General features: G+C 37.3%; 1 protein-coding gene across 1 annotated transcript in view; it reads left to right on the top strand.

Annotated features, from left to right (window-relative positions):
- Nucleotides 1–23107, top strand: part of CNTNAP2 (contactin associated protein 2) — a 1833533-nt gene that overhangs the window by 795352 nt on the left and 1015074 nt on the right. Inside the window, exons 5-6 of the mRNA XM_074366860.1 lie at nucleotides 17818–18021; nucleotides 22631–22815. Coding sequence (XP_074222961.1) covers nucleotides 17818–18021; nucleotides 22631–22815 — 389 coding nt within the window. The remainder of the gene's footprint in view (nucleotides 1–17817; nucleotides 18022–22630; nucleotides 22816–23107) is intronic.

The following is a 23107-nucleotide window of genomic DNA, read 5'->3' as shown; positions in this document are numbered from 1 at the left end:
GAAGCACACTGCACCAGCTGTCACCACCGTGGATGGAGCTCCTTCTCTCCCAGTTGGTGGTACAGCTTCATTCCAACTTGCATTGTTCTGGGTTTCCCACTTCTCCAACATTTTTCACCAGTCACCATTTGCTTAGGACTGTAAATGATCAGGGTCCTGGCCCACCTACTTTGTTGTCTCTGCAGTACCAAGCTTTGCCCTTGGCTCATGTCTGTAAATGTCCTCTTTCCAAGCCTTCCCTATGCCTAAAACCTTTAAAAATTGCACTCATAGCCACTTACCCCAGAGCCACTGGAAAAAAAAAATTTTTGCCTGGCCTTTCTCAAATATGTCTGAAACTTTGCACTTTTTCTTTCATTTTAATTTGATTCAGCTGGTATATTCTTAACCTCAGCTTTGTGACTTAGCAATTGAGACTTTTTTTTTTTTTTCATCCTGAACGCTTCAGAATCTCATCAAATGTAGTCATAAGATACAAAAATTGGAAGCAAGTCTTTGTTTTACATCTAGGCTTTGGTTTGGGGTTCACTGAATTTGGTAAATTTCAGTGTACGAAAAAGCAGTTTACATTTAATGCATTTATTCAACCAGATCTTATGCTAGTGAATTCCCATAGTTAATAAACACTGATGGCTTTCTGGGTAGCGAAGAGCTGTACCAGAAACTATGGCTTGTACCTTGCTGCTGTGGACAGTCACAGATGATGGTCCTGAGGGCAAGTCTCAGCATGAAAGTATCTGATATTGTCTGGACGGGACACTGGCCGTCACCTTCCACCCAGGTTTCTCAGGTGGCAGTGAGAGGGCTGTGGCGGAAGACCTCACAAGTGCTGGTCCTGTGATGCGATGAAGGGAAGAGACAGCGTATTTCCCGTGCCCTTGACTTCTCTGTATTTCCCTGCCTTCCTCACTAGGGAGCAAAATAAACTACATCAGTGAAGGCAGAAAAACTATGGAACAGTGAGTTAGATGGGTCCTGCAGTCACCAAGCCGGGAGCCTAAATTTGTCCTAAATCCGTTTTTTTTTTTTTTTTTTTTTTGAAACAACGTGATCCTGTTCTCTTCCCAGGCCTGAGTCACCGTTGCCCAGTGACTGGGCGATCACATTATTCATCGTTTTAAGTCAATTAAACAGAAGCTTAATATATGGTAACAATCAAAGCTGGTGTTCCTTCGCAGTTTACGATGTGCCAGATCCTCCTTTCAGTGCTTTACATGCGTCAGCTCATGCAGTCTTCACAGTTCGACAAAGCACGCCGTGCCATTGCCGTCCCCTTCTGATAATCCAGGGAATTGAGGCTTAGAGATGCTTTGTAACTTGCTGAGGGTCACAGAGCTACCAGGAAGCGAAGCAGGAATTAGAACCCGGCAGCCTTAACTGAATCTCTGTCTCTCCTCCAGCCCCTGGGAACCAGGTTAGTGGGGCTACAGATGCAAAGTCTGTCCCCTCGAGGTGATCTTGATTTAGGAAGATGTGAAAATATATATATATATATATATATATATATATATATATATATATATATATATATATATATATATATATATATATATGTTATAATTCTTTGCTGTTGGGCTGGACTAAGTACTAGAAAAAAGGGAGGAAAGGCGAACTGTTCTAGCTGAACGCGGCCAGTACTTTTACACTTGCTCACAGTCCTCCATTCATCCTTACCGGCCCCAGGTCTTGGTAGCCATGAATGTTTCCCTTAATTTACTCAGATAAGCCATTTTGTCACCATGGTCTAGAATTAAAATAATTCAGTCTTGCCAATCATGTGTCTGTTTGAACATTATCGTGACACTAAGAATGTAAGTTAACTGTGACTCTGCCATCTCATAAGTCATTTTGCTAGACTCCACTTCTGGAACTCTCCATAGATAATAGATGATTTTCATGTTCTTAAATTAATAATATGACTAATTATATGTAGTATTTAGAATGTAATAGCTTTACTTGAACATGTAAGTGATGACACTGTGTGAAGAAAAGAAAATGTCCATTTCTAGAAGTCATCCAGGAAACTGTCTCAGTGCCTGAGGATCTTGTGTTTTGAAATTCGCTTTGAGAATGTCCAACTGGTAACGTGCTAAAATAATCAGGAAATGTGAATATGGTTCAAAAGTTCAGAATTCTGCCATTCTAGAATATGATTTAAAATCCAAAATTAAAAATGAGAGTGAGCTTGACCAAGTCACTTAGAATAAGAGACGGTGAATTTTGAAACAGATGGGAATCTCAGAGAACCTTCATTTTACAGGTCCAGAGAGTAAACCGATGCCCTCAGGGCCAATAGGTCTCTGGGCTGAGGTCTCTGGGGTCAGGGCTGAGGTCTCTGGGGTCAGGTGAGGTGCTCACCTAAAGCCGAGTGGGGTGGTCATATCGATATTGGTTCAACGACGTACTTCTTGGCTCATGAGAAAGCTGGCATCACTTTAATTTTCTAATAAATTTCCTGCCTCAGCATGCCCTTTATCCCCCTAGAATGAAGACTTGTATTTTGCTTCTAGGTCTACATTAAGAGAAACTTCAACCATTGACATTTTAAGGCCTTAACCGCCCTACTATAAATAGCACTTGTACCAGCGTTTTAACTGTCATGCCTTGGGAAGTGCATAAATTGTTAGGATTGACCTCAACTCTCAAAAATGTCAAATGCAGAAAGTTGAAAATAGGATGTGTAGGCACCAAATGAAAAAGTGTCCTATTTCCAAATTCAACTCCTTTCTTAATAGCCCTTCAAAACCAAACCAAACGATAACAAAAAACCTTTCATGAAATTTATATGGATTTTTAACATTTGCCCTTATATTTTCTGACTTCAAAATGATTCTTCCTTCCTGAGGCTACAGAATTTTGCAGCTTTACCAGTCATTTTCAGATTTTCCAATAGTTCAACTTTTATTCCAAAGAAAATGCTAGTGAAACCCTTGATTTATGTTAGGGAGACAAAATTGAAGTATATATTATACAAATTATACAATAATACATGATAATTATTATATAAATTATAAAATATGGTAATTACACAAAAGACTAAGATTCTTAAAATATAATAAGTCAACTTTAAGTTTATTTATAAGCTTTAAGTGAATTTAGGGTTTACAGGGTAGACAGACTAATTTTCCCATTCTGATAGACTCAATAAATTCTGTATTTTTATGCTGTACATTTCAAGAAGATTATGTCCTTTAAGGTTAGGAAAAGTAGGTAATAGTCAAATGGCCAAATAAACAAGGAAAATTCTGGGCCTTACCTCATGGGAAATGTAAATGGGGTTTGTGGTTTATTAGATTCTGTGGTTCTCCAGAAATCTGAGATTCTATGCATTATATTGATTAAAAAAAAACTTCCATCCTCTTAGGTTCTGTGATTGGGCCTAGGGAGTAAACTGATGAGCAGGAAAAAAGCATACAAATTTTATTTAATGTTTTTATGTGCACTTGGGGGTCTTCAGAAGAAAAATGAGGACCCAGGAAGCCAATGGACCCAAAGCTTATATACTTTTTAAAGAAAAAATGATGAATTATAAGAATGTGATTAGACAGAGGGGCTTGGGCTGGGGCAGTTAATTGAGACAATGATTAGGACATATTTGGGGGAAATTAATTGAAGATAAGGGGGTTTTAAATGGTTGGTTTGTTAAGATTCCAACTCCCATTTTGGCTTTGATGCCCAGACTCAGAATGTTATTATTCCCTCCCTGGTGCCAGGAGGGTGCCTGTTTCATGGGAAATTTCAGGACCTGCTTTTAGGGAGAAAGGGGCAGGTCAGAGAGCCCTTCCTGCCTCTGCTGTTTCTCAAGTGTCTTCAGCTCAAAATAATCATTATATCATATTTTGAGGTGGCAAGTTCTGAACCCCTTCAACATCCATGTCCTACTAGCTCTAGATTTGCCATTCATAAGGTACCTGTGAATTTTAATAATTAGACACGCAAACCACAGCGTTTAGCTGCAGTAACCAAGCGAGCAGTGAGTGACTGGAAGGAGGTCCCGTGCAGTGAAACGGACACACGTCCAAGCAGTGAGAAGAAAACAAAGGATTACTTTGGTGGAATGACACCATGGAGCGTCACACTTGTCTTTGAAGAGATCTGCAGCTCGTTGATCATTTGTCACAGGGTAATTTTTCTTGGTTTTATTTTCACCTTCCTATAAGTGATAGTTTAAAATGGTCCTTTATTTTGCTTTTTAAAGAAATGAATGCAGTGTAAAAACAGTCCATTCTCACTCTTCATGGTAGTTAACGTTCTCTAAAGTTGTCGTGAGCACTGAATTAGCAAATACTGAATCCTTGCTCTCAGGGGAGATACAGCATTGGGTTCCTGCAAGCCTCTGGTTATGACATTTTTGTCAACTAATCAGTCCATAAGCTTGCTTTATTTGTGTTTCTGTTGTACACCACCTTACTTACTATGAGTTGTCGATTCCCTAACATTGAGCCCGTGGTCTACAGCACTGAAGAAGTGCATCCATCCCATACATGGACTTCCTCTGTAAGGCACGTTGCAGCTCTCCTGTGCTTGGGGACCACCCATCACATGCATGGACTTCCTCCGTAAGGCACGTCGCAGCTCTCCTGTGCTTGGGGACCACCCATCACATGCATGGACTTCCTCTGTAAGGCACGTCGCAGCTCTCCTGTGCTTGGGGACCACCCATCACATGCAGGGACTTCCTCTGTAAGGCACGTCGCAGCTCTGTGCTCGGGAAGACAAGAAAGCGCTTCAGCACTGCTCTTGGGAGAGAGGCATTTAAACAGTGAAATCTTCCATAGAAAGCACAAAAAGGCAAAAAAGTTTGGGGCTAAATGAAAAGGACACCTTGATACAGGATGACAGCTGAAACAAGGGAACAGAGCCTTGTCCGACCTTAGCTGGGAACATGAGTATCTAGTGACTCCCATTTTTTCCTCTCTGCACATATCCGTGAATGACTGTGAAAGCACGACGAGTGTTGATTTGGGGGCTGCAAATAGATTTTAGGGAGTGGGCTAATTTGCAAATGCAGAATCTGCCAGTAATGAAGGATTGGCTGTATCTGTTGATTGGCAATACTTTAAATATATATACATATATAATATATATCTTATATATAAATAATATATGTAAAATATTTTATATATATACATATTTCCTTTTTAGATAGAGTCTTATATCCATAATCTCAGTGAATGAAGCTCAGATTTACAATGAGCTTCCTTCCTCCCTTCCTTCTTTCCTTCCTTTGTCTAGTGTACTATATGCCTGTAGTTTATGGAACCATAGAGTGGTATATCTTTGTATCCTATGATACCATTAAAATTAGTTTTTTTAACCGTTCACTTTCTATTAATTTAGCACTAACCACCTTCTTTTCTAAGGAATTGGCTTTTTCAGAAATAAAATTTTTGCGGATACATACTCTGGTGATTCACAGGTAAATTATGATGTCATAGAAAATAGATTTCCTTGTTCAGTCTTATTATGATCTATTTAATTTTATATTTTTACTGTATCCAAGTTTAAAAGGGTGTGTGACCAAACAAAACGTATCTGTGGGGTACTAGGGTACTAGTTAGCAGCCTTTGCTTAATACAACCCCAGATCAGCTGCTCAACATTTAAAGATAGGGAGATTTCATTAAAATGTTGGATTTCTGACCTTTCTAGAAAATTTAACGTTTGAATAGCACCATAGCTTGAGTTTGCTACAGGTGGACAGAGATTCCCTCCCCCACACGTATAGTACATCCCAAATGCTCCCTATTGTTTTTCTGCTATCGAGACCAAATTTCTTAGAGATTAATTTAGCATCTTTTCCCTGTTGATATTTTAATCAAGAAGAATATTGTCTCTGTTACCCATATCTCCATCAAAAGTCAGAAAATCATACACAGATCAATGGAGCTACATTCTTTTCACAGTGAGCCAACATCACTGCTTTGTACGAATTGTTCGTCCCCTCTGACCAGTGAAGTTGTGACTTCTAATTTCAGGAGCTTCCAATTATTTTAGCTCTGTCAGAGCTGGTTCTCTGTGCAAGTGCTGGGAACATTGCTTATTTATGGAAATGAATTAATTCACCCTGTTCACCAGAGCCTCCGTGGTGGGCGTGCAGCTGTCACAACATAATGGACAGCACCCAAGTTCACAGTGAATCAGATCCCCTCCGATGCCCAGGTCACTGAGGTGTGTTGATGGCGGGGCCACGGAGCGCCGTTTGGTGTTTTATCAGACAGGACCCGACGGCTCTAGCAGAGAGGAAAGAGCACGCTATGTCACAACATGTGTACATTCTGAGCTTTAGTAATCCTATTTTATGGTTGAGGTAAAAGATTCACCCAAAGGTATGTGAAATCAAACCAAAAATAAGTGAAGCTGTAATGTACTACATCCCATGCAGAAACTCAAAGCATTCTAAGCGTGTGTCCTAATCTCTTGCAAGTAAGTGCAAATCATTTGTACCAACTCATTTGGTTTCCAGGAAAGCACAAAAAGTAAAATAAATAAAAATGACAGCCTTTACTAGTCACGTTGTGCACACTGCTGCTTGTCTGGGAAGCTTTGTAGCAGTAGTTGGGGAAGTGTATACAGTTCGGGAAAGTAATGCTTTTACATTTTTAGATTAATGTTATTTTTTAAGGTAGATGATGGAATGAGATAGAGTCTTAAAATGTGTGATCGCTGAAGTGGCAAACTTTGAGATGCCGTCTAAAAATTAAGGTGGTGCAAATAAGTGAATTCAAATATATAACATATTTCAGAAGAGATTTTTGACATTTTCATTTTGGTTTTAGGGTAGTTTTAATTCCATTAAAATTCCTAATGCTTTTGTGGTATTCGATTTATCCTATCTTTGGAGCAACGCATGAATGTAAATATTCACCTGAAATTCTTCAATCACTATAGAAGCCTTATCTGCTCTGAAATTCTAGGCGGCAACAGTGTACCATCAGAAAGATTTGCATTCTTTAGTGACATAGTTATCTTCTGCATTCTGGCTTCGTGTAACCTTGATCAAAACTACTAGATGGTTAGCTTCTTTGGAGGGAGATCTTTGCTCTCTCTGCTTCTGCCTTCTCTTTTAACCCTCCTGCTCTCCCACATCAACACAGGCGTTATCTTTCCAAGATGTAGATCTGAGCATGTGTCTCCCCCTTAGGACACCATCATTACACACTGAGACCCACATCTTCCATTTGACACCTTAGGTCCTTCATCTCCCAGGTCTAACCCTGCCAAGACTCGTGAACCTTCCATATTCAAGCCACACAGAACCACCGAGCTCTTTAAAATAACTGCATATGCCCTTCCCCTATCTGTCTGGATTTTTCTTAACCTTAGTTCTCTTGTAACAGGGGAGCTCATCTGCTAGTTCTTTCTTAGAATTCACCTCTTGACCTTAATAGCCCCACTTTCTTGGTGGGACAGATGTAGAAGATAGTTCAGTAAATGCTAGTTGATACCAGACACTTCGTAAAGATTTCTCAGCTTCACTGTTTCAGACCTATAGAATAACTCTTGCCAATGATTTTAAGGTTTTTTTTCTTACTTGGCCAAAAAATTTTGTATACACACACACATAGAAGTATAATCAATTTACAGTGTTGTGTCAATTTGTGGTACACAGCATAATGCTTCAGTCATACATGAACATTCATATATTTGTTTTCATATTCTTTTTCACCATAAGTTACTACAAGATATTGAATATAGTTCCCTGTGCCATACAGTATGAACTTGTTGGTTATCTATTTTATATATATATAGTGGTTAGTATCTGCAAATCTTGACTCCCAATTTATCCCTTTCCACCTTCCTCCCCGCCTGGTAACCATAAATTTTTTTCTACGTCTGTGAGTCTGTTTTGTAAATCAGTTCATTTGTCTTCTTTTTAGATTCCACATATAAGTGATATCATATGGTATTTTTCTTTTTTTTAAACATTTTTCATTGAGTTACAGTCATTTTACAATTTTGTGTCAAATTCCAGTGTAGAGCACAGTTTTTCAGCTATACATGAACATACATACATTCATTGTCACATTTTTTTTTTGCTGTGAGCTACCATAAGATCTTGTATATATTTCCCTGTGCTATGCAGTAGAATCTTGTTTATCTATTCTACATATGCCTGTCAGTATCGACAAATTTTGAAATCCCAGTCTGTCCCTTCCCATCCCCCGCCCCCTTGGCAACCACAAGTTTGTATTCTATGTCTATGAATCTGTTGCTCTTTTGTATTTATGTTGATTTTTTTTTTATTTTTTTTTTAGATTCCACATATAAGAAATCTCATATGGTATTTTTCTTTCTCTTTCTGGCTTACTTCACTTAGAATGACATTCTCTAGGAACATCCATGTTGCTTCAAATGGCATTATGTTGTCATTTTTATGGCTAAATAGTATTCCATTGTATAAATATACCACATCTTCTTTATCCAGTCATCTGTAGATGGCCATGTAAGCTGTTTCCATGTCGTGGCTATTGTAAATAGTGCTACTATGAACATTGGAGTGTATGTATCCTTTTGAATTAAGGTTCCCTCTGGATATATGCCCAATATTTGGCCAAATTTTTATTTTTTTCTTTTGTAAGAGAATCTTCAGTAGAAAGTGTTCTGGAATATAGATTATTTGAGGCATAGCAAGGCCAACAGAGGTATTTAAAAATGTTGTATATTAATAGAAAATTTAAGATAGAATAAGTCCAACATATCAGGAAACAACTATCATTGAAAAGATTTTACTGTTTATTACTGACAGCTCCCATGAGGAAAGGGCACATGAGGCCATGGCGGGATGGGGAGGCCATGAGGGGGAGCACCAGGGCAAGTCGGGAGGCAGAGGGAGAAGGGGAGACTTGGAGGTTTGCTGTGGTTTCCACAGGGAGGAATGGGTGCGGCAGGGTAAGCAGGGTTGGGATTGGCCAGTTTGAGTAAGTTCAGAGCCTCTGGGGCACAGGGACTGTCCCAAGTTTTCTGGTACCTGACTGTGGGGTGATTAGGCCAAGCGGATAGTGGCTGGAGTGGGAGAGGAGGTGGCTGGGCTTGGACTCTTGACTTGTTGGTCTGTATTTGAAGAGCATCCTTGCAGGAATCACCTGAGCTGGGAGGGGAAGTCCCCCCAGCATCCGCAAGACCCCACATGTCAAAGCATCAGAAATACAGAAAATGAAAGAGTGGTTAATACAAAGGGGCAGCTGGAAGCAAGCCACGGTAGCCTCGAGAAATTGCCAGTGTGCTGACAGCTGCTTTTCTGTCATTCCCCCTTTGCTTATGTGGATAGTTTATCTTTTCCTCAGTGTTGTGTAAATTACCATGAAACCAGTGCGTCAAAAGAAGTCCTTAAATCAAATTGCCATCCCTTAGCTAATATAATGTTGAAATTTGGCCCCAACACTGACAGCAAAGTTTTCAATGGAACTAGATACAGATATAAGTTTAACTGAATACTGGTTAAAAAAATAATCTGAAATAAATGTTAAGAATAAATATATTAAAAGGCATTTGGGGGGGGGTTTCTTGATGCCTGGTTCCTTTCTTCATCTGTGAATATCTACTTAGGACTTATAATTCTGGAGAGTCTTTTCCTTTGCAGAAGAGTAGATTGTGTAGAGCTATTTTCAATAAACAGCAATATTATCACAGAGAGGGCAAGTCTAATTTGCTTGACTTTTCGATTTACAAAAATAAATAAAAATAGCTTCCACATAGATTTCCTACAAACAGATTCTATGCTAGTTTTTAATGCTAATTTTCAGAATTTGCTTGTTATCTCTGTATTATTAGATGTATTAGAACTATAACCCTGTTCAGAAACAGATCACTCTGATTTTTTGATGTGTGTACGTGTGCGTACGTGTGTGCAAATGACCATTTCTCTTAAATCCATTCAGTTGAAAAGAAAAATATATTTTATGTTTAAACTCATACTAGAGTTAAATAAGTTTTTGACTTATTTAAAAAAAAACTCCAGTAGAAGTATGATGAAAGCATTCCATGTTTTAAACTATGTGTTCCTATCAGAAACACACAGTTGTAATATTTATATAAATGCGTGTTATTAAATCGTATGTAAGTCTGTACTCTTAGAAAGTAAACTGCTTGCACCCAGGTGTGGTTTTGAAGGCAAATGAGAACAGTGGAATTCTCCCGTTGCCTTGTCTCAAGTGTCAGTTATGTTTAGATCAGTTTAAGAAGTGTTTATTGTGTGAGAAATGCAGGGTAGAACAATCCAGAGTCTGTACCTTAGGGAAGTTTAAAGTCCACAGAGAACATCAGACCCAAAGAGAGGTAACTTCGACATCAGAAGAGAAACGATACAGCAAAGTACGCAGGGTGCGCTGGGACGTCAGGTAAGGGATGTTTCACACAAGGAAACTTTCCCAGTAGGTGTGGCTTATATGAATCTTGGAGGACGCCTGAACTGAAACTAGATTTAAAGAAAATAAACAGCTGCTCATCGAAGGAAGCTAGCCCAGCATGAGGAGAGGCACCAGGTGAGGTTAGCAAGCGGTGTAGCTGCCCTACCATCGCCAGCACACGAAGAGAAAGGTGTGCTAAAATGGGAGGGTGTGGAGAGGGCTGGAGCTCTCTCACTGAGCACCCTTCAGGCAACACTGATGAGCTTCTCCGTAGAAGAGTTTATTTCAAGAAGATCTTTTAGCTTCTGGATGGGGGACAGATCCAAGAGAAATAGGACTGGAGGGTGGGGAGTGCTCACTGAGGATGTTACTGCAGTAGACCTTGTGTGAGATGGTGGTGGCGTGGTGTAGTGCACAGAAAAAGTCAGCGGTGTGTTTGAAAAGCGTGGATGTGCTGAATTTCACTGGACTTGGAACTGACAGGAGGCGGGTGCGTGAGAAAGGGAGGAGCTAAAGAAAGCTCTGTGTGAAGTGACTGCATAATGGATGCAAGGCCAGGAGCTGCGGGGCCCAGAGAAAGAATTACGTGTTGGACAGGTAGCATTTGATATGCCTGTGGATGGTCTGTGTGGATCAGTCTTTCAGGCAATTGGATATCAGAGTCCAAATTTTATGGACAAATGAGATCAGACTCCTCTGATGTGATTGCTGTTGTTCTGCTGTGAGTTATCAAGCACTTAAGGGCAAAGCAATACATTTTAAAGAGACATATTGCACAGAATGTGCAATTCTGACCTTCATGACAGAACCTTTGTGGTTTTTGTTTTGTTTTATTTTTCCCAAAGTAGAAGTGACTTTTTTTTTAAGTCTATCTCTAGATTATTTTTTAAAGGATCTGGAGAAGGCTCATTTGCTATTACTCTGAATTAGCTGTGATTGGCATTTTGGAATCCAATTTAACTATTTATTTACATTTAAACCACAGATATATTGAAAGAAAAGGACAGTGGGTTAGGAGAAAGAAATTAATTAGCTAAAAGCAATCTGCAGATGAAATGCGATGGACTAAGTTCCACCGGACTTTGTGCCTGTTAATTAAATACTCCCTGGTCAATTAATAGGAATGGCGTGGATTTTTCCCCACCATCAAAAAAAAAAAGTAACATGATATTACCATTCGTTTTCTTTAATCATTGAAACTTTGGATACATTAGTTGTTGTGGTGTCAAAGTGGATCAGTGATTCTTGAAATTTCTTCCAACCTAGTAATTCTAATTTTTAATGAAAATTTTTAAATAATAGTGTTTATTATACTTTAATTCAATGTATTGAATATGAATATGAATTAAGGAAAATTGTAAAATAATAGTGTTTGGTACACTTTAATCCAGTGTACTGAAAATGAGTGGCAACATGCAATCATTCAACAAATACTTAATGAGTACTGACTTTCTTAGGCAGTGTTGGAAGTACTGGGCTTCAGGATGGAGCAGAATAAAGTCTCTGATGCTTACATGCTTGGAGGCGAAGACATGCTGTCCGTGCATAAATGCATCAGTATGTTAGGTAGAAATAAGTGCCATGAGGAACAAGACGGGTGAGCGAATACACACGGATGAAGATGACAGCATGCTGCTTTGTAAAGAATGGTCAGTGCATCTAAAATATTGCCATCTGACTTGAAAAAAAAAAAAAGAGAGAGAGAACAGATTTGCATTCATGTAAAATTTGCAAAACTAAGCAAAGGCTACCTTGTAGTATTTTTAAACTCAATTTCAGAGACAGATTTCAAACTCTTGAAAGTGACTTGGGTACTTATTATAGAAATTATGTACTATTAGACTCCATACTAACTCATTAATACACATCTTTACCAATAGCTGTAACTAAGCCATCAAAGTGCTTTCATTAAGCACTGTAGAAATTTAAAGTGAGAAAATAATTGTTATGGGTGCTCAAGAATCTCACTGCAGGAATGTTCCTTATAGAAATGTTTGGATTTGTAGAAAAGCACAAATACGTTATGTACAAAAAGTATTTTGATGTCTGTGTGGTGTAATTGTAAATAATGTAAATTGACTTATTTTTTGCTTCCTTATATGACAATTTTTACAGTGAATACATATTAATTTCACGATAATAAAATGAAAAGTATTGTAAAATATTAAGCCCAATGCATTACCGTTTAAATAAATATTAACAATCACTTCAATAGATTTAAATAGTAATCAGTAATCACTTAAACACATATTAACAATTATTATCACTGCTTTTAAAAGTCACTGTTTATGCAAAACATTTGATGAAAAGAGTTTCAAAATCACTGCAAATTCTTATGAAATAGATAACTAAGAAACATTTTTAAAGTTTTTATCATTTTTCTCTCAATAATTTATTTGTGTGGAAAAATAGATCATGTAGATGAATTACAACTATATTTGTCTGTAGGAAATTTATTGTATGATTTATTAAAAAAAAAGTAAGAAAAGAAAAAAACCTGCAGTCTTCTCAGTGCCATTCTACAGTAAAAGAAATGGGGGTTCCTTCGGAAAATGACTGATTCTAGATCTGGGGCAGGATAAACGCAAGATGAGCTTGGATCATCATATAGTGCCAGAAAGAAAGTGAAGAGAAAGAAGAGAAAGTGAGGGGGGAGGTGGAGAGAGAGGGAAGGGAGGGAGACGGTGGCTCCACATGCCAAAGAGACACAGGAGCCCACGTGAAGGAGCTCCCAATGACCAAAGCGAGAACAATTTGAATAATGATAGTATTGAATTAAACTCAAAGAATAAATAAATGTACACAATACCATAATGATATAAATAAATGACTGAGTGAATAAACAAACAGAAAAAATCTTCCTTACAGAAGAATTCTAACTGATATATGTTGATACCCCCTCCAGGAGGTGGGGCTTAATTTCCCTCAAGTACAGCCTGGGCTTGGTCACTCACTTCCGCAGAACAGAGTACAGAAAGGGAAAGATAGTAACCTGACAGTGAAGAAGCTTGGCGGACATCACTTTAGCCAGCATCACTAGTGGAAAGTCATGTTGAAGTTGTGCCTCCCCAACAGGAAGTGATGAGGACACCCCAACTCTGTAGTATCTCCCCAAACAGCACCAATCTAGTCCTAAGAAAACCTCAGACCAACCCAGGCTGAGAGGATTCCACAAAATACTTGTCTGGTCCCCTTCTAAAGGATCCAAGTTGTGAGAAACAAAAAAAGACAGAGAAAACATCCCAGATTGGAGGAGCTGGAGGAGACAGGAGAACATGATGACTAAATGCAGTGTGAGATTCTGGAATGCATCCTGGAATAGGAAAAACAAACAGACAAAAACATTTCTAAAAACTGCTGAAATCCAAATAAAGTCTGCATCTCAGTGACTAGTGTTACGGCTACGTTATGCATAGATTTGACAGAGGTACCCAGTTATGTGAAATGTTAGCTTAGAGGACGCTGGGTGAAGGGGATATGGGAACTCAGATCTATCTTCGCAACCTTCTCTAAATCAAAGATTATTCCAAAATTAAGAAGTTTATTGAAAAGAAAACCACAAGAACAAATTCTTATTGGAGAAATTGGATATCCAAACAGTGGTATATTTTTAGCTAATTAAAATCCTGTTTTGGAAAAAAGAAAAAAAGAGCATGAGATGTAAAACCCCCACAGTGTTTAGTAACAAAACTATTTGGAGTCTGATCCTTAAGTGTATCTATGTACGTACATATATAATTACATATACACAAATTTAAATGATCAGAAATGTAAGTTATCAGTGGTTATTTCATGAAAATAGAATTATGTCCTTTTAGTTTTCTTCTTTAACCCTTCCTATTATTCTCAGATCTTCTATAAGAAAATGAAACATGAGAAAACAGGAAATCAAAATTTCTAAGCACTAATTTGTTTTTTGTGTGTGTGATACTATGCTCAAATATATTTAAATTTTTTTCAAATAAATAGGATAAATTACATTTCAAGTTTTAGACATTCTTACTTTTATAGACATTCTTACTTTATATAAGTGCCTTTGTGCATGAAGGTCAATAAAACATTAATTTGCTAAACCTCCAATTTCCCTACATTATAAATATTGTAATTGCCTAAAACTCAGGCTGTTTTTGTACAGTTTGAGCCATACCTAAATGAAATAACATTCTCCTCTCTCTTTCCCTTCTGCTTTCTTTCTAAATACACACTCACACACATGTACAGTAATGTGTAGATTATTCCATACTCCATAGAGGGGTAGATGCATAAAATCTAGAAAGATACGCACCAATCTATTACCCATTGACACTGGTGATTTCTAGTGTTTGGGATTCACTTTGTATGTTCTATATTTCCATATTGTTTAATTTCTTTTTAACAATAAACATGTATTACATTTGTAGTAAAAAAATCTTTAAAAAAGTTGCTTTTTAAAATAATAAAATCTTTAGATGATAAACACTTTTCCAAAATATCTCATCTGAGTATCTGCAAATTCAGAATGTAAAGACTAAGTAACAATGAAATTAAAAAAAAAAAAACAAAAAGCCTTCTCTACCAGGAGGATTTGATGAATTGTGCACATTACCAGCTCTCTGAGTTATTGTTAGAAACAAAATTATGGAAGCACTATGATTTTGCCTTCACTTTTTGACTAGCCATATTGTTGTTCAGATTGCTTAAACAGTTCAACCATACATATTTAATCACTGCACAGAAAACTGTTTTCTAGGGAGTGAAAAGCAATCAGGGTAATAGGGGGGAAAAAAAGGTGGCTTGTCCCCAAATAAGCACAACGTATTATTAGATGTCAAATGAAATTTTTTTTTTTTAAAAATATCTGCAGGAAATAGAACTAAACTCTGATGGATTTTACAATATCCCCAACTCTCTTAAAAGTGTGTGGTGTGTGTTTATGTATAAATTATACATCATAGATTATTTCTAGGAATTGTGTAATTTCAAAGCCAGCTCTACCCACATGCTGATATTGTGCAAGCATTTAACCCATTCCTAGAAAAATAGCTTGGATTTTGAGCTATAAGGGATGTGGTTTGCAGAGTATTTTTATCTCGACTGACCACTGACCACTTGTAAGATGAGGCTTGGTCCTCAAGAATAACATTCCGTTATGTTTTTGTTAATATCCTAGAGCTGTCTGAAGAAATAAACTATGCACAGCCTTCCTGGCCCTTTTTCCATTGCCCTCAGAGTACAGACGAAAGGCATCAACATTCACATAAGTCACTCTTCTGTACCTGGAACTGAATGTAGATTTTGATTTAGGAGAAAATATAAGAGACGTGATTTTTTTCTCCTTTGTTTAACCTCCAGGAACATTTACTTCCTGAGAGATGAATGGGGAATATTTTTTTGTCAATTAATATATATTGAAGGTGTATAAAACAATGATGCGTCTGTTTCTCAACTGTCATTGATGTGAAATTGACTACAAAATTAATTTCTAGAATTCAGAATTCACTCCCTCCTCCTGACTTTTTGTTTATGTAGTTTTCAAGACAAAAAGTAATTTCTGCCAACTGCTGGATTATAAATTCAACCTGGGATCTGATAATCACATTCCACTTTTTCTCTGTTTTATCTCTCATCACAGATGATAAAGATATTGCAATTGGAATTCAGCTGTGACAGTATAGATGATTAAGCTAAAAATCTAATTGGCTTTGCAGTGTTGGCAGAAGCCAAAATTTAATAGCTGATATTTTCCCTCCCCCCATAGTGAAATAAACCTCTGTGATTCACAATCTGAGAACAGAATTCTGTTGATTAAGTCTTTTTATGACTCTATAAAGTCTTATAGTAACGAATTGACTATAAGAATTAAAACAAAGTTTGAAGTTATATTTTTCTTTGTGAACTTTTTAGAATGCAACAGTTCTCTAAATCTAAAAGCATAAATGTTTGGGATCATAGAGTAAATCTTTTTTAAAGCATTCAAAATCCATTGATGAGTTGAAAGGAAAACTTAGATTTGCTGTTAAGCAATGTTTGAAATAACTGTCTTCGTAGCAATTCACTCTATAGAGTTAGTTAAGAGCAAGACTTATACGGGGAAGTACTACACAGAAAGGGTGAACGTAGTTCTCGTGGCGCTGTACCTTCACCTAGGCTGCTATGAGGTGGGGTGGCCTTGTGACAGGGAATCCAAAGTATTCCGCCTGCTGATTGAAGTTAACAAGTACCGGAGGCCCAGGACACGTGGTGAGACGATATTTCTCTGACAGCCTTTCAACTTGCCGTTCTTTTTCTCCAGTGTCTCCCCATGGGTTCTTTGGCATGACCTCGCCCCAAACTGAGAGGCTGGCTTCATCCAGGTTTATAATTCTAGGCTAGTTAGAGCTATCCAATTTAACTGGATTTTCTACAGTTTAATATTAAAAGCTAAACTAGATGACTTTTTAAGGCATTTTTAATGATAAAGATCTAATTGTGGTAGCTAAGCTTCTCTCCGTACTTAAAATTTGATCCAAATGATTATAGTTCATCTTTGACCCATTTCATGGGTTGGCAATCCCCACTGGCCAACCGTGCATAATAAATGTAACCATCTCCTTTTCTATTTCTGGTATGAATAACTAGCAGCTATGAAACTCTTGCCCACTGTCCCCTGTTTCTGAGGTGGGCGACAGAATTGTTCATACTTCTTAAAAGTTGACATAATTTCATGTTTTCAGTGAAGCGTTCCCTAAAATAGCGTGAGAACTACTCCAGTATAGTATCAGCTCGGTCTTTGTCCTTCTCATCATACATGTGTAAGGACGTCTTTGTTTAATGCAGTCAAAAACATCGGCGCCCCCACTCTCCGTTCCAAAGGCAAGGGGCCAACAAGAAATCTGAGACAGATATGGGGCCTGGGAGCAAATGGTGAGAGGCTTCTTAAAGTTCAATTAACTGCAGACTGTGGGTACAACCATAAAGTTTACTGAAAATGTAGTAGAATAGAAAAACCATTAGAAAAATGAGTATACCACAAGCCTTGCATTCCAAGATCCTCCACTGTGTGATGTCAAAGAAAAGAAAATCGGTGAGCAAAGTATATATTGAAAATCATGAAAACTCAGCCTCATTTAAGAAGGAAAATATTAAAATCTTGTAGTATCTCAGGGATTAAATATTTTACTCTTTTCAAGTAAACTCCAAACTCCCCCAGTTAAACATTTGAAGCATAGAAATCATTGATGGAATTTATAAGTATTACAAGTGAAGTAAGATTTTATATTGAAAAAGGTTTCTATGATCTCTCTTTATGAAGACATCCCATAAAGTCCACTTCAGGACATACAACAGACCAGAGAAAGAACCAGAACCAGAACCCAGGACTGCAGAGTTTTCAGGAAGAAACACTTCTTCCTCACTTGTTCTGTGCAAATGCCCATTGGAAGAGGGAATACCTCACACTGGCTGGCAGCACGCAATAACTAAACTGAAATGCTGTCTATTTCTTCTTTTAGGGGCTGATGTTATCAACTTTGACGGCCATGTTGTGTTACCGTATAGATTCAGAAACAAGAAGATGAAAACTCTGAAAGACGTCATTGCCTTGAAATTTAAAACCTCTGAGAGTGAAGGGGTGATCTTGCACGGGGAAGGCCAGCAAGGGGATTATATCACTTTGGAACTGAAAAAAGCCAAGCTGGTCTTCAGTTTAAACCTAGGTACGTTCCGACTTTTGGCCCCATTCTTTCCCTGTGTGAATATTCCCATTAGCTAAGTGCTCATGGTCTTTAGTCCTTAAAAATGCAAACTATAACAATAGTTCACATTTTGTTATCTGTTTTTAATTCATCGTGGTGGGTATATATTGAAATACTTATCCACTCAAAACTATGTATTACACACGTGTACCAAGCAGGCAGTGTGCTAGCACCCGGGATACAGGGTGAAAAATGCAGAAGGTCTTTGAGTTCGTGAAGTTCATGATGCAGTGGAAGAGTTGGGCACTGTGTTATCTGTTACTACTATTACTATTATTTTAACATAGCTAAATCAAAGGAAATGACTTCCAGTAATGATGAATAGTAGGAAATCAAATGAATAGAATAATATGATAGAGGATACAGCACAGGCAAGAGGGGTGGACATTAGAATATATAGTGAGGAAAGTCCTCTCCGAGGAGAAACTCCTCTCACTGAGATTTCAGTGATGACAAAAACTATCCCTGAAAACGTCTGGGAGAAGGCAATTGGGAGGAAGGAAACACTGAGACAAATGGCATGCCCAGGGAGCAGGAAGTCCGGTGTGGATAGACGTAGAGAGCAAGTAGGATAGAAGATGAAATTCCAAATTGGAGATTGTTCCAAATGCTGTAGTATCTTATTGGGTGTGGTGAAAGGCTTAGACATTATTTTAAGAATGGGGAGTCATTGGTAGGCTTTAAACTATATGGCACCATGATCTTATTTTTTTTTTAATGTACTGAGACTTCTGTAAGAAAAAAATGCTTGTATCAACATGATAGTCAAAGCCAGATGTCTGCCTAGTACAAGTGAGAGGTGGCACTGGCTTGTAGGAGGTTGTTGTCAGTGGAGATGAAGAGAAATAGGTATACATGGGAGATGATTTTGGTGCTAAATTCAGTATGATTTGTAGTAAATTGGATATGATGTAAGAAAGAGATGATATAAAGGATAATTTCTAGGGAATGGCTTGAGCTCCAAATGGACGTTAGTGTTATTTTCAGAAATACAGAAGGCTTTATTTTCTCTACAGAGTTTCCTCCATATAGAGGATTATTACTTTCTTCTAATAGAGGAACTGTCGAGATCTGCTTGTATAGGTGCATTTTAGTTGCCTATCAGTCATCAAAGTTGAGATTTCTATTAGGGAGCTGCATGCATGAGGTTGACAGGAGACATGCTACATGGAGACTGAGAAGTGGACAGGGAATATAGGAGGAAATACGAACATATGGCATCAAAGAGACTGGGGAAGGAAAGAGGCAGTCTGCTGTGGGCTGCTGTGTTGAATTCACCTCAAATGTCACCTAAGCAGAAGACAGACAAATGAGGTCACTGTTTGGCAACACAGAGATTACTGTTGATATACTGTCAATGGAATAGAAATGACAGTAGCTTTATGTCTTAGGTTAAGAAAAGATGAAAGGTGTGGAAATGAATATTTTAAATATAGTCAATGAGGAATGAAATGTTGGCTGGAGAATGAGATGAACTCAACGAAAGAATTACTGCTGTGTTTTGGGTTTTTGTAATTTTGAAGTGGACAGTACTACACATGTTTGTATGTTGAATGTCGCTAAGATTTACTCAGAGCTCAAGGGAAGATCCACAACACAGAAACTGACGTTCAGAATTATAATTCATGTACATTAACAGTACGTCAGTCCTCTTGCTTACCTAAAAATTTTAGGATTTATGCAAGAGTTGTTTGAAGGGCATCATATAGTCCACATTTTTCCTACGGTAGTGAGTTTAGAATTTGATAAAGATTTTATGATCTAAAATATATGAATAACTAAAATTCACATGATAAATGCACCCCAATGGAAAGCTACAAAAGCAAAGATTAAAACACAAAAACAGATCCTGCTTATATGCCTTCCTTATCAATATGGTGGTTCTAGCATTCTTGCATATGGCTTGTGTCCCACATATAAACTTTCATTACTTTGAAAATCAGTATTATACTAAAAATACAACTTCAATTAGTGTTTTTGGTTCATATACTTGATATAGTGTCTACAAAGATTTATCCTTTATTATAAAACTTTTCATGTTTAAAATCTTATCTGATAGAAATAATAGTTTCTATAACCAAAAATTATCCAAAAAAGCCAATTACTTAATTACACAAAAATACTTAAATGTTTATATTGAAATAATCATAACATTAAAATGCATGCCAAAACCTGGGAAAATGTCAAATATAGAAATTTAGTATCATTCATGAATAAGGATTCATACCACTTTATGAGAATATACTAAGACTTTAAGAGAAAATATTGCCAAAGGATATAAAAGACAACTCATAGGAGAAAAATTATAAATATTCTATAAATACCAAATGGTCAGCCAAACTCTATATAAAAGAAATGCACAATTAAACAATAAGATTCCAATTTTTTCAAGTAAGTAAATGTTAAAAATGATAATACCAGTATTGGTGAATTATGTGACAAAAAGAAATATTTCAGGAAAATAATTTGATAATATATCTTCGGATATTTTAAATTGTCTACATATTTTGTTATGATAATCATAAAGAAACAATAAGAAATAACTAATACTTAAGTCCAAGGATTTACTTTACAATATTAATTACAAAATCAATAATTGAAAGAAAAGAAGCTTAATGTATAGAAATAGGTTGATATGTATTGAAAATGTCTATGAATAATTTTAATTATGTGAGAAATACTGTATAGCATTAAATGAAAACTTCAGAAAAACTGTAAAGAATATATCAATATTTTCACATTATGTATATGAATTATATGCATTATAGAATTATGTATATAATTAAATGTATGTATATAAGTCTGGAAGGAAATAGACCATACTATCTTTAGTGGTAGAAATGAGTCATAAATGTTTTACATATTAATTCGTTATAATAGTCTCCATCTATAATACTGAACATGTATTCATATGTCACCTGGGAGAAAAATAGCCCGAAATAAGTTTTGAAATAAGGTCAGTAGCGAGTAAGGAGGGATGGGGGAAGAGAAACCACAAAACAAAATGTAAGTGCTTTTTAACAACATGCACGGTTGCACACACTCACACACACTCACACTCACACACACACTCAGAGCAATTGGATCCTATCTAAAGAAGTTTAGTTTTTCAAACCTTTCTCCTTTAAAGAAAAAAAAAAATGAAACAAAGACTTGCCTTTAATAGCCACCGTGCTTGGTGTGAGTGTGACATTACTGTTGTGAAACAGAAACTGATCACACGGCCTCACAGACAAGCTCATTACCATTTCACGGGAAAGCGGTTTACTTAGAGTTTCACTAACTGTCTGGAATTTATGACAGCCATGGAAATATACCCACTCAGGTCCCCGCTATCGCTCTTAATGCCGTTACGTAAATACCAGGGACGTCTGGCTGCGGCTAGTGTTCTAGTCTAGAAATTTGAAGCAATGAAACTGAATGCAGCCTTTCACTTAAACTAATTCTTTCTTTTCTCTGCCCCTCTCCCAGCCCCCATGTACATACACACACAGTCACAATCACACATCAGCATTTCATTTCATCACCAAAAGGGAAGACAATTTCATCTAGGAAATCTACAGAGGAATGTGGGGCATAGGCATCGTTAGCATCCCGAATGTGAAAAAATGGAAATAACGTAATTCTTCAGTCAGTCGTTTGTTCTCTTCTTTCCATTATGCTGTTTATTCTGAAACAAGGTTATACCTTTACAGCATTTAGTTTTTGTCTGAACGTAAAAAGCAGCACTTGATTAGACAAAATAGAAAATTGTATATAGAATATGTAAACAGCGTCCAGAGATGACCTCAGGAACGATCACATGTTCTCGCAACCTTTCACTCTTATTTATAGTCTTGTTGTTATGAAGATCTTACTTCAAAACTGGATTAATGCTGCTTGTATATTTTTGCAAGTTTTTATGTTAAAGTAGAACTTGAGTAAATTTTCCATGACATTAAATATTACATTGTGCTGAAGATTATGGCTTTTGGAGTCATGAAAAAAAAATCTGAAAATTGTCATGCTGCATTTTCTTGACCAAAAATAATAATAATAATGGTAATAATAAAAAATTACCAGGTAACTTTTAATGAATATTTACTATATGTCAAGAAGTGTGAAAGTTTTTTGCATGTACTAATTAATTTAATCCTCATGGCAACCTTGTAAAGCAGGCACTACTATTTTTCACTTTTTACATATGAGGAAACAAAGGCTTGCAGAATTGTCAACTTGGCCAAGTTCATGGATCAAGACAGTGGTGGAGGCAGCATCAGAGTCCAGGCATGCTGGCTTCAGAGCCCATGGGACACTGACTTTATAAGGAATCTACCAAATTTAGCAGAATTGAGGGGGGAAAAGAAAGCTCATTTTTTTAAGGAAGCAGACATTTTTCCATCTTTAATAGCTTTTATGTAGTTTGAACATAAAACTGTTGGAAAGTGTAGCTGCATGCTGGTTTCCCATGTTAGCTTCCGTGGACAGAGCTTTGGTGGCACGTCCACCCACGACTTTGTAAACGAAAGGTCTCCTTTGACACAGAGTCGTGACGTCATTGCCTTCCTTCTTTTCCACTCGTGTGACTCAGGAAGCAACCAGCTTGGCCCCATATATGGCCACACATCCGTGATGACAGGAAGTCTACTGGACGACCACCACTGGCACTCTGTGGTCATTGAGCGCCAGGGCCGGACCATCAACCTCACCCTGGACAGGAGCGTGCAACACTTCCGCACCAACGGGGAGTTCGACTACCTGGACTTGGACTATGAGGTAAGCTTGAGGATGTGCGAACTGTGGCGCCAAGCAGCTGCCTCAGTTTCCTGCTGTACTGTCGTATTTATTGTTTGGGGTTTTTTTTTGTTTATATATGGATATTTATTGAAGTAGAGTCAATGTTTACATTGTTGTGTCAATTTCTGGTGTACAGCATAGTGCTTCTAATCATATACGTTCCTACACCATTTTCCTTTTATTCTCCAAAGAGAACTTAACATGCAACTTCATAACCTAAGTTATTAATATGTCATTTTACACATTTCTAAATTTTTAATAATGAGTACTT

The sequence above is a fragment of the Camelus bactrianus genome, chromosome 7, assembly GCF_048773025.1.
Source record: "Camelus bactrianus isolate YW-2024 breed Bactrian camel chromosome 7, ASM4877302v1, whole genome shotgun sequence".
NCBI lineage: Eukaryota > Metazoa > Chordata > Mammalia > Artiodactyla > Camelidae > Camelus > Camelus bactrianus.
The sequence above is the reverse complement of the archived record's forward strand: the minus strand, read 5'-3'. Positions and strand labels throughout refer to the sequence as shown.